This window comes from Oryzias melastigma, linkage group LG5, assembly GCF_002922805.2.
Source record: "Oryzias melastigma strain HK-1 linkage group LG5, ASM292280v2, whole genome shotgun sequence".
Classification (NCBI taxonomy): domain Eukaryota; kingdom Metazoa; phylum Chordata; class Actinopteri; order Beloniformes; family Adrianichthyidae; genus Oryzias; species Oryzias melastigma.
This window is the reverse complement of record NC_050516.1, coordinates 28,620,534-28,633,105: the sequence shown is the minus strand read 5'-3', so window position 1 is coordinate 28,633,105 and position 12,572 is coordinate 28,620,534. Positions and strand designations below refer to the sequence as shown.

At 40.1% G+C, this 12,572-nt stretch overlaps 1 protein-coding gene across 9 annotated transcripts in view; it reads right to left on the bottom strand.

Moving 5' to 3' along the window:
* The window catches only part of kaznb (kazrin, periplakin interacting protein b), a 144,968-nt gene that overhangs the window by 73,450 nt on the left and 58,946 nt on the right, over positions 1-12,572 (bottom strand). For 8 of the 9 annotated variants that reach the window (XR_004947922.1, XM_036212022.1, XM_036212024.1 and 5 more), the window contains one exon: positions 4,974-5,181. The exons of the other annotated variant lie outside the window; for it this stretch is intronic. Coding sequence is in view for 7 of the 8 variants with exons in the window: in XM_036212022.1 (XP_036067915.1) it covers positions 4,974-5,181 (208 nt within the window). In the remaining variant the exon portion in view is untranslated. The remainder of the gene's footprint in view (positions 1-4,973; positions 5,182-12,572) is intronic. 9 annotated transcript variants of the gene reach the window in all.

Genomic DNA, 12,572 nt, shown 5'->3' with positions numbered 1-12,572 from the left:
TCCAAGAATTGAACGCTGGAACATGAGGTCACGTGACCAAATTTAGCAAGCTGATTGGCTACAAGCATACAGCAGCAGATTTATGTATTATTATTCGATAATAGGGAAATTAATATCGATTTAATACCAAATAGCAATGGTACCTCCCTTTAATGGATTGGACAAGTAACGAGAAAGTTATGTTACTTTAAAAACTCTAATCTTTGTTTCTTGACACAATGTTTTTACTGTTTTGCTGTTTATTCATGAATAAAATTACACCATACTTTTGATCCCTTAAAATGTCATAACTTTTGTTATACTTTGAGCTATCCGAAGGATTTTTATACCATTGGAAATGTATCTTTAAAACCTCTCCAGTGATATACAGATCAGAGCAATCCACTGAATTTTAAAAATGTAGTCACATACCTTGTATATGTATGAATGCATGCATGTATGTACGTATCTATGTCCATCTGTCCTTGTGTGCATGTGTACGCACATAACGCAAGTATCTATGTGTTGTATTTAAACAAATATGTATACTCTGACATACGTATGAATATGAAAGTCAGTGTCTGACTCTGTGGAGCAATGTCAGCCTAAATCAGCCGAGTCTAAGTTGACTAGCATCCCTGTTGCTTGCATCTTTTTCCCCGTGCATAACTAAGACAGAATTCCCCCACCCACCAGTGTTAGAGCCGGAGCCCCTGCCAGGCAGCGATTACTCCTTATATTGGAGGAAGTCTAGAGGAAGAAGAAAAAAGTGGGAGAAATGTAAAGGGAGTGAGGGGCTGCCTCTCTCTTGCCATTGTTTGCTCTCAGTGTCTCATCCAGCGCGTTAACCACAGACAGGGCGTTCCTGAGAACCCTGCAGGGGAACATAGGGTGGGGAAGTGTGGGGTAACAGGGTATACTCGCCCTTGACAGTGAACAGGAATGTGGGTGTTCTTTAGACTTTTGAGTGTCACTGGGAAGGAACTGCAGTGAATAGCAGTTTGGAGGCACGTTCCCAGTTGTGAGCACGATGAAGTAATGAGAGACCTGGGCCTCTGACAATCTCAGGCCAGATGGGGAGAGGATTCCTTTCAACAATTACTCTGCAACAGAGAGCACTGGAGCTGCTGTAGCCCCTCCTATACACAAAAAAAAGCAAGAACTGGATATGTTTTAGAGGAGATACTCAATGGCTATGAAGGTTTTGTAAAAAGTGTGTGAATAGTAGACATAAAATATTGTTGCAATCTGACCTTTCTCTAAGACAAATGAGCAGAAATGAATGGCTGAAGCTTTCAGGAGACCATCGGAGTGTGATATACTCAAAATAAATTTTTAAACTCCTCTCAAATATTGTAGCATATCAGTCATCTTTAACATAGTTTCCAACCAGAACGTCATATATTTTAATCTTCATCCTTACTTTGTTTAGCTGGCTGAACGTCTTCCTCATCAAAGCCAATAGCTGTTACAATAACATTTACCTTATAGGCGTGTTAGAAAAGCTTATGGATTACTGTCAGCAGCATCCCATGAGTCTGTGATAAGAGGATTTTCACCAACTGACTGTAAAGCGCTGATTTGCTAAGTATTATAAATGTAAAGCCTTGACAAGGTTAGCATGCACAGATTCAATTGGCCACTAAATCTCTGTTCCTTGGCGCAAAGAGGGTAGAAGCTTTTGGGTTTTTGGTTTGTAAAAATGTGTCACTTAAGAATTCGAAGTAAAGTTTAACATGAATGTGATAGATTGAGTCAACAGAGAGAATATGCAATCATTTGAGCAATTAATGCACAAATACCTAAAAATGTAGAAAAACAAAATTACTGAAGTGAATCCTTGGTCAAAGTGAAAAAAAATCTATTTTCTTCCTTGTTTTATTATGTACTGGACTGCAGGACTAACTCTGAGGTCTGACAGGAACGGCGGGCGTGAATGATGTGTTTATGGTCATGCTGGACGTTTGTCAGCGGTGTTATTGCATTATGAGAGAGATGAAACACAGCAGAAATACTGATGCTTTGGCACAGAAAAATGCATTTGCGAGGAGTCATCCCATGCATATTAAATAACCTCCGCTTTGATCCTGCACAAGGCAAAGCCAAACAAAATGGACTAACAACAGCCTGGCTTGGAAAGAGACGCACACCTAAAGAACTTTTAATCTTTCTAAGCTACTTGCGCGAGCTCATCACACCCCACACTGGCCAACGAAGGAGAACCCTAAGAGGAGTAATCTGAAAATCTCATAAGAACAGGTTTAAACTAAGCAGTCTTCGGGATTAAGTCTTTTTTGCGAGGTGAGAGCTCTGCTGGGGGGCGGCGGAGGGCAGAGCTGCTGTTTGGTTTGATCCGTCACCTGACTGCTGGCCTCTGAGAACAGGAAGTGTGACATCACTGGCCTGACACGAAGGAATGCTGGGATGTCAAGCTGACTGTTTTAGTAGCCCCCCCCAACAATACAGGCAGAAAGTAAAAGTGATGGACACAGCAGATAATTCACTGCAGCAGAGTGATTTCAACTGTAAAGAGTAAAGGGAGCATGAGACCACCTGTCAGCGTGCAGAAACAAACAAACAAAAGCTTCAGCCGCGCACAAAGGAAAGCGCTGACTTAGCATCTAAAGGACACTCACAATAACTGACAAAAACGGAACCAGAACAAAAGCAACACAGCGAGATCGTTTTACATTTCTACCGCATTCACTGTAAACATGTTAGTTTTAAATGGCTGTGGTGCAAAATGCTGTAATATCCCAGTCGTTTGTTACACAGATTAACACATCTGGATCTGCCCTTTTCTCGCTGCAAGTGAATCGTCTCCCATCCAACGACTACTGAAACTTAACGATACAGGAATCCTCTTGGGAGGAAAACATCTGGCCATCCAGATGTTACCTCACCAGCTCCACAGGTACACGAAGAAAAAGCGTTTTCTATTAACAGTTTATTGGTGACGCATGGAGCAGCCTGCCTTACACATGTTAAAGCAGTCAGGAACTATTGACCCTCAAACTCAATATAATAATAAATCATTGTTTTCTATAATGTACTTTGCATTAGGGCTGGGCAATACTGAGCATTCAGGCATCGATCTGATACCGGTCACTATCACCAATATCGATTTTTTTTGTGAATGCGTGGATCTAACATGAACCTTAAAATTTCAATTGTTTTTAGTCACTGCAAATGCTTTTTTTGATAGTTTTCCCTTTTTAAATAACTTGATAAACATAAAAACAGAATTAGCACAATATTTTCAATTAAAGGGAAAAACAGTTTGTTAAAATAAAAACTACTTGAAATTAAATAAAAAGTGAAGAAATAAACACAAAAGAGTCAACAAACCAAAAGAAACAAGTAGTGGTGAGGCAGTGACTCAGCTGGGTCATTTTTACTGATACAGAACAGTTTCAAACAAGAGTGGAAATATCGATATTTGTGGTTCAGTATCGATCCAATATCAACTTGAGATCGATACAATCAATATTTTGGATCGATCCGCCCAACACTACTTAGCGTTTTCTTAAAGACTCACTTTGATGAATTTGTTGTTTTTGGTAGGGCTGAGCGATACTGAGCATTCGGGTTTTGATCCAATACCGGTCAATATCGCCGATATTGATAACAATATAGATATTTTTCTTAAATGCAGGAGATATAACATGAACCTTAAAATCTCAATTGTTTTTAATCATCGCAAATGTTTTTTTTTTAAGTTTTCCTTTTTAATTACTTTATAAACATAAAAACAGAATTACAAAAGTGGAAATATCGATATCTGTGGGTCAGTATCGATCCGATACCAACTTGAGATCGATACAATCATTATTTTGGATCGATCCGTCCAGCACTGCTTAGCATTTTCTTAAAGACTAATTTTTGTGTTTCTGTTTTTTTTAGCATGTTCTTTTCTCATGACGGAAGACGTTTGAAGAAAATTAAGCGTAAAATTGCATTTACGAGTATTTTTTAATTCAAATTGTGGCAGAGCAGACCAAAAATGACATTTTTGTTGCACCGGTAATGTTAGCTTGGGGATGTGAGGGGCTATTAGCTAGTGGGAGAGAGTGTAAACAGATGGATGCCAGGAAGTGGGGGCAGGCTTACTCCTACCCACAGAAATTTCTATTGAAGGCCTGATGCTCTCCAGATACTGTGTTCTAGAAAATACCACAGCTTTATACTTATTTTGACTTAACCCTTAGACACCTGAGGCGTCGCTGGTGACGGTTGAACACAAAATCGTTAACATCGTTAACACAACGAGCCGCTTTTCTCCTTCAGAATCTACTGGAATGACGTTGATCGTGCTAATGGTTGAAAAGATACAGTAAATAAAAGAACATAAACACTGGAGCTCTGGTTTTAAAGGGTTCAAATACCATTGGCAACACTTAGATCAAAAGATGAACGGGTTGAGACTTTTGAGTGTTAACAATCAAAAGCGAAACCAAAAGCATTTGTTTCTTGATTTGGAAACTTGAAATGTTTCTTTTAAATGACTTAATTGACAAGATTAATAATTCCAGCTCCATCCACGTCCTTATAAAACTCTACGACTGGTTCATCAACTACAAAAAGTAAAAGAATGTACCAGAACTTTAAAAACAAAGTCAGCAATTTTGCCACTAAACACGAGAAAGCAGAACCTAAATTCTGAGCCCAGAGGAAACCAGCTGCTGCCTGGGAAACCAAAGTCTGACCAACTCCGGCCCACGCTCTCTAACCCCAACCCCTCCTGTCTAATAACAGTGTCTCTGATTCTCTTTCCTTTCAATCTGCTTCCTCCTATGCTGTCTCTTTCATGCAGAGTTTGAGGAAAATCTCATCAGAAGGGATGGGTGAATGAAATGAGTCACTCTGCTGGACATTCTCGAAATACTTCCCACCCCTGTTCTCTGGTCACACGTGTTGATGTTCTCACATCATCTCAGGCGCAGGGGATTGGGTGAGTACAAGCAAGTCTACATATAGTGTGTTGTGACGCTCACCTCGGTAGTGGAGGCTGCCATCGCGGTGGTTGAGATGGTGGTGGTTCTCCAGGGCAGGGGGGCTGCTGGCACCCAGCTCTGCCAGTCTGCGGCTGGTGGCCGAGAGCTCAGAGCGGAGGTTGATCACTTCCTGACTGGCAGACTGGATGGCCCCATCAATCCTCTGGGCCAGCTGTTTGTTGTCCTCCATCATTTTAAGGATTTTCCCCTGAGGACCAAATCCACACAGAGCAGCATGCTGTCAAGAGGAGCATTCCAGGAGGGGAAGCTGACACCCTTTCTTTCTCCGCCAACACCTCCTACTTCCACTCCTCTCTTCTTCTTCTTCCTCCTTCTCCCCCTCCACCTGCACTTCGAGTCCCAACACTTTACTTGAACTTGGGGAGAAAAAAAGTCCGTCCTCTGTTCTCATGGAGATGAATTCTACCTGTTACTACAGCGGCCGAGCACTGAGAGAAGGCATGCCTTGAAGCAAGGCGGAGACGAAAAAGTGCGAGCAGGGGAAGGAGAAGAGAGCAGACAAAAAAGGAGGAGGAGGAGGAGAAGATGCAGCCCAGCAGGCGGAGGGGAAAGTGAATGCTCCCGCCGAGGAGAACGTGCTGTGAGCAGCTGCTCCCTGAGAGGACCCTGCACACACTGAGACAACATGCAGCCTTTTAAATGGACCGTACCAAGTGGTGGAGGCACAGGGGAGAGGGGGACTGAGCTGCTCTCTAACTACATGGTATACTGTGCATCCCACACCCTGTGGAGTCTGTAATGAGTTAGCAGTTGGCTCTGTAATGGGAAAAAAGTCGGGATTATTTCTCCTCGCTTCTTCTCTCTTCTTTGTCACAACTCTCAGAGGCTCCCGGCAGCTCGGAATCCTTCAACAAGCCCTCTGTGTCCGCCTGAATGTGCTCCCACTTTCCCTTCCTCCCGCTCACTCGCTGTCTTTTTTGTTTCTCCCACCCCTCCTGCTTCATTCCATTATATATTCATGTCTTTGTCCTGGGAAAGATCACCCCCACATCGCGGGAAGGGAAAGGGGGCTGGCACAAGGCGCCCAGGAGGGAAACATTTCCACACACAGAGAAAACTTAGCCAGAGACGGAGGCTCAGCCCTGCAGTGGGGTACTCAAACAGAGGAGGGGGCCTCAGGCCTCCCAACACAACTTTACTTTCTTTGATGAAAACAGCTGACAGGACAGACAGCACTGTCAACAAATACTGCTTCAAAAAACAAATAAAAAGGTAAGAGAAGATTGGCTCCGCCCACTGCCAATAGATTATCATGTTTTCAGCCCTAATTTCCTAATTACACCATATTTCCAGCATTTTTCCTTTGATGTGGGTTTACTTCAACTTAAACTGATGCATGTAAAACTTTATCTTTAAAAATGAGTTCTTCCATCCAACTTTTGTTATTTTTGAGAAAACAAAAAATTAAAAATTGCTGCTTTAAAAAAAAAAAAAAAAAACACGCTTTCAAATCCTGTACTGAACCGAACTTTACTTAGATTTGAGCTTTTCACACTCACATGTACAGGCGTTTCTGAACAGTTAGAAACCTCCATTTAACGTCTTAATTTCCTAAAGACAGACACATGTCCAGTCTGGCAGGCACACGAGGCCGGCTTCACTCACAAGGCTCAGGTGATAACTTTGAACTGAGTTCTCACCAAACCAAAAAGAAGCTCAAAAAGATGGAATAAGTGGAAAGGAAATCCAAACCGGTGGTTTGCTGCACCCTGTGTCTTCCACAGGGCGTGCAGATGACTTCACTGTGAGTGCTTTTGGCTCTCATTCAACCTTGACCACTTCAACACATCAGCTTTTTTTTGCTAACTTTGCATTGGCAGTCATTTCATTTTTCAACCTACAATTTTATACACTCAAGTTGCAAGAGACACTGAAAAACAAAAAGATTTAAAATTAACTAAAATGTATTAAATGTATTAAATATCTGATTAAACTGAACAGAAAAAGACTCACAACATACGTTTCTATAACTTTTGCTCTGTTTTGAGTTTAGGTAAAAATGTGTAATATTGGCCAAAAGAGATTAAAATTTGTTTTCATAGAAATTTACGAATGTCAAAGTTGTTTTTTCTCATTTAATTCCAACTATTTGTGTCTGCATCACTGGTTTAGTGTGTCCCACATTTCAGATCAGGGTCAAACATTGTGTTTCCATTCAATAAAGCACATCTGCTGAGTACAGTAACAATCTATTTAAGGGAGTATTTTGACTGGAAAAATGATTTGTTTCGGACTGAGTCCGCTTAATTTGGTCCAGATCGAGTCCTAAACCTGCGTTTGGTCTGTATTCAGACCAGGATCTGCTGGAGATTTCTGTTCCAGACCAAAAATTGTAAACAAAACCACATGACTAAAGATCTCTTACGTCATTGTCCAGGGGGCAATACTGCCGTTTGCAAATCCTTGTCAAGATAGTTTGTTTATTAAAACTTTTTATTTCGCTGGTCAATTTTGAATGTCAGTGTGAAGGCCAGGTTCACTACTTTTTACTGTGGCTTTGGTACGGTTGAGGCATGCTGCAAGGTGGTTACCGGAGACGCTACGGCATGGGTCCCCAAAGTGTGGCCCGCCAAAGGTTATCTATTGGCCCGCCAAGTTGTGGCCGCAGAAGCCGCGGAGGGTTTAGTTAAAAACCCCTTACTCGTTTCCCATTGATTCTCTATTGGAGGGCTGTCAAACTCAATCACACAAGGGGCCAAAATCCAAAACACACATTAGGTCGCAGGCCGAACAGGATTAACATTTATTGAACACACTAAAAATTTTTTTTTTTAAACTTTAAAACCATAAATTTTTAACAAAAATATGAACTAGATATATCGCATTTCCTGTGGTAATGCTAGTGTGAATGCTCTAAGCTGAATTTGGCCGCTAAAGATGCTAATGCTGATGGCTGAAAACTGAAGTGAATAGCTGAAAATGCTGAAGCTGATAGAAGCTAAAATATTAGCTAAATGTCATATTAGCCTAAAAAAAACTTAGGTTAGCCAAAACAGCTAGGATGTAGCTGAAAAATAGATAAACTTCAAAATATTTAAAAAAAAAGAAAAAAAAAAGCTTTGCCAAAATAGCTAATGTGTATATATTAGTCTAATTCCTAAACAGCCTATTTTGCCTGTTTTGGTCCAGTTATTCCAGGATGGACCGTATTCAGACTGAGGGATCTCAGAGCAAACCAAGTCACAGAGTCCACCTCGAACGATTGGTCCGAGAGCGGTTCCTGATCCTGTACCAGGGTCTGCTTTGGAGTATTCAGACTGAAACTTTGTTCTGGATTATCGGGGAAAAGAACTCTGGTTCACTTTAAGCGAACCAAATATGTCCAGTCTTAATCCCCCCTAAAATGAATATTTGAAATTTGGGACAGTTAAAAACGTGTGCTTTCATTCATTTAACAGCATTTGCAGTTTCTGTTAGTTTCTTTTAAGAAGTTCTTAGAAAAACACTGATGGGTTTTCAGGGCAGCTGAAAGAAAAATGATGTTGTCAGCGTGTTTTTTGCTTTGATGCCAAATGGAAAGTGTTCTTTTCTCTCAGCGTCTGAGCCGCAGGAGCTTCATGCAACATGACAATGACCCCCAGGCTGGCAGAAAATGCAATAAAAACAACCATAATAGATGAAAACTTAAAAAAAGAAAAGTGTGGTAAGACAACATGGGTGGTTCTTTTATTATTTTTTTCTTCAAATGAATCCTTTTTTTTTCGTTGGCATGTTATTTTCGATTTATGTCCACTCTCTGGTGGACTGGACAAGTGGATGCCACAACAAAATCCTGCAGAGCAGTCAGTGGCACATTCAGTCACATGCTATAGAGATCATTATCACTGTCTAGACAGTCACGAACTGCCCCGGTTCATGGCTGACCGACCAACAACTGATTTGGCACAGTAACGCAGAGCCGGGATGAGCGTCTGGTCCAACGCTGGTTTCAGTTTTTGGTAATGCTCAGATTTTCCTGAACATCATAACAGCTAAGACAACTCAATCTTTTCTTCATAAGAAGCCTAAGACGCAGTCTCCGTTCAGCTCTGTTTGGCTCCCATACGCTCAACTGTGGAATATGCGGAAATGAATGATTTCAAGGTCAGAGGTTACAATGTGCCCCAGATTCACATCAATAACCGCACAAATACTTCGACGGCAAATAACTGTCCAAAACACACAAAATCCTGCTCTGTCTCCACGACCGGGCTGGAGGCATGTGCAGCTCTTTGGTCAGGAGTTTGGCTGAGTCTGTGAACGCAGCTTGTTAGGCTTTTTTCATACCATGAAAGGAAAGTTTAATTGGTTGGGGATGTGCAGCTAAAAAGCCTATTGATAAACAGTCGCAGTGACCGGCTGACTTGGTTAATTGAATATTGACTAAACCTGCCACGCTTTGAAATGCTCTCCACGTTTTAGCAGCTCTACAGAAGAACATATGTGTAGAAGGCAACATTTATCTGACTAAACTGTAAAAAAATAAATAATAGCTAAATCTGCAAACTGTAGATCTGACCTGTCAGCAAAGATGAAATCTGTGTTTGTTAGGATATTTTTGTGAACATTGAGAGCAGTAAAGGTCATCAGAACTGCAAGGAAACACTTGATGCTGGGGCTCTTAGCAGCGCTGAGGTTAAGGAAACTTCCCACGCTACGAGGGGTCACGGCGAGTTAAGGTTTGACGTCCAGAAGAGCGGTTGGCTAAAGAAATGTTCCTCTTAAAGTGAAAAGCACACATTAATCCTGAGGTTTTTGGATTTCAGAAAAGGTACTGTCTATTTAACTCTTAAACAGCGGAGCTCCAGAGTTCACGTTCTTTAACATACTGTAACTTTTCAATTTTTAACGCGATCAACGTCATTCCAGTAGATTAAGCGGCGGAGCTCCGCCGCTTAATCTACTGGAATGACGTTGATCGCGTTAAAAATTGAAAAGTTACATCATCTTAAAGGTGTTAAAAGGTTGAATGATTTTGAATATCGCTTTAATTAAATATTTGTTGGTGAATTGCTAATAACTTCCTCTCATTTGTTGTTTTTTTCTTTTAAAAAGGCGGAATAAACATAAAAATTTAACATTGATATTCATTTCCATCTGTGTTACTGTGGTGAATTTTCTTAAAAAGAAAAAAAGTTTAATTTTCTTGCAAAGAAAATTGAACTTGAAAATAATTTTCTTGAAAAGAAAAAAAATAAACTGCTTTATTTCTTAAGAAGAAAATTAAACTGCTTTACTGTCAATAGAAAACAGTTCTATTTAAGTAAAAACTTTGTTTAACAAACTACTGGAGGTCTCCCTGGAAACACTTTTATGTTCATTTTTTTTCAAAAACTAAAATTAGTATTCATTTAAAGCTATGATGTCACCACATGATGTCATCAGGCTTTATAGTTTTCAAACATTCTAACGTCTTTAAGTGTGCAGGTCATCGTAGGTTTTATCATAGAAAGCCGAGAGTAGAAATACATAAATTTTATCGATACAAATTCACAAATAAAAGTCAATTTACAACATTATAGCTAAGCAGAATGGAAGTCATATTAATAAATAACTAAAATCCTCCAAACAAATGCATTTGAACAGAAAGTGTGTTGACATATGATAAAAACCTGCGTTGCTCTTCTTGGAATTAATTTCTTCAGAGCAACAGTAATTCATTAGGCGTGTTTGAGATCATGAAGGCAGACGCAGCACTGCGTAGGTCGCCTGGATTGCAGTGCATGTTGGGTAGTTTTTGCTTTGACATCACATGTCAATCATCCTAAAAATATCACAAGGAAGGGGCGGGTGCAAGGTGCCTACCTAGGCGAGAGCAGCTGGAAATCTGGCTCTGCGCTGACTGCTTTGGTGACTACAAAACAATGCATTATGGGAACTTTTGACAGTTCTTGTAGTTCAACGTGAATCTGATCAGAAATGACTGGCGCAAAATTAAGGATGTTCTATGTATTTTGGAATTGTTTCTACAAAAAGTGAATCAACCAATCTCTTCAAAGATATTTTGGTCAGGAGGGAACAGATATTTCCAAAGTAGTAAATATTTAGACATTTTTTTAAGCAGCACAGCATCATTTAAATGTGTAAATGCATAAAGTGTTGTCTGAGTAAGTACAAAGAAAGTACAAGCTTTGAAATGATGCAACATAAAACAAACATCAAGCGGGCTTCATTATGTGCTGTGGAGAAGAGACAGGCGAGCTGCAGCGGCGTGCAGTCTGCTGCTCTGAATGCTCGTGTATTACAGCAAAGATTTACCAGATGGAAATGTCAAAGTTGGGAGGAAATTTGTAGACATGGCGGTGGAAGTCAATGAAGAGAGGAAGCTCATTATGTTTCCTGCAGGGAAGCTTTATGGTCATTTTTGTGGAAAAACCGACAATGTGGAAACTGTCTCTGGTTCCACTCTGCAGCATGAAGAATAATCATGAACAACACATCACATAATTGTGGGTCTCTTAATTTGTTGCTCTGAAGAAACCTCTCAGAGAAGTTTATGAATCGTTGCCTCAGCTGGAGTCTGCTCTGCTTCACTAACATTTATCTTTAAGGGAGCACATTTAAGTGCTTTGTAGTTTAAAAAATGTTACAAATTAATTTGTTTGGTTTGAGTATTTTGCCTCACTTACCATAAAAGACATAATAACCATCTGGTGAAATATTGCAAATGTTTAAGACCACTCACCCTTATTAAAAATTGTGTTTTTGGAGATTTTCTTGTAGCATTTTACTCATGATGGCTGATGAAAATTAAGATTAAAATTGCATTTCTGAGTAATTCTTTATTAAAAATGTTGTGAATCAGGAGCAGATGAAAAGATGCCATTTAAAAAACTTGTAGCAGTGACGCAGCTCCCTTCTCCACTTTAATATATTCACTTATTGACAAATAGATCCATGAACGTCTTTGTTTTCTTCGTCTGAGCTGACATCTGGCTCAGGACTGTGCGGCTCTGATTTTGCTCGCCCTTTTTGCTGCACCTCTGATGTAGGGTTGGAGTTGTGAGGGGCTGTAAGCTTGGGAGGAGTGTGTAAAGAAAGGGATGATGGGAAATGAAGGTAGGAACAGGATGTCTTAGTTATCTTTTTTTTCTTTGTTCTGTCTACTTATGTGTTGTCTTTGTTTTCTTTGTCCTTGTACATGAGAGGATCTGACACCAGAGTCAAAGTCCTTACACATGCGCTCTTATTTTGCCAAAAAAAAGCTGATTTGGATTCTGATTGGACGAGGGGAAATGTAAATGTTTACAGACATGTATCCTTTAAATGTTTACGTATTTCACTCCATTTTGAGCAGCCTGGTTTAAAGAGAAAAAAAGTCTCTTAACAGAAACTTAACTCTATATTTAAATACTAAATACAATGTCGAATATGAATGTACAGAATGGATGAAGATAACCCATGACTCATTTTCCAGCACAAGCTATTGTTGTTTAGCATTTTTGTTGAGTATTTTTCTTTCTTTGCTATCGACGTCTTTCTTCGCCGCCTTCTTTATGCCGTTTGCTTTTATTCTGTGATATTTTCCAGACTCTTTCCAGTCTGGACCAGCATGCTTTGCTTCGCTTGATTTAGGATTAACATTTATGCTTGCAGCAT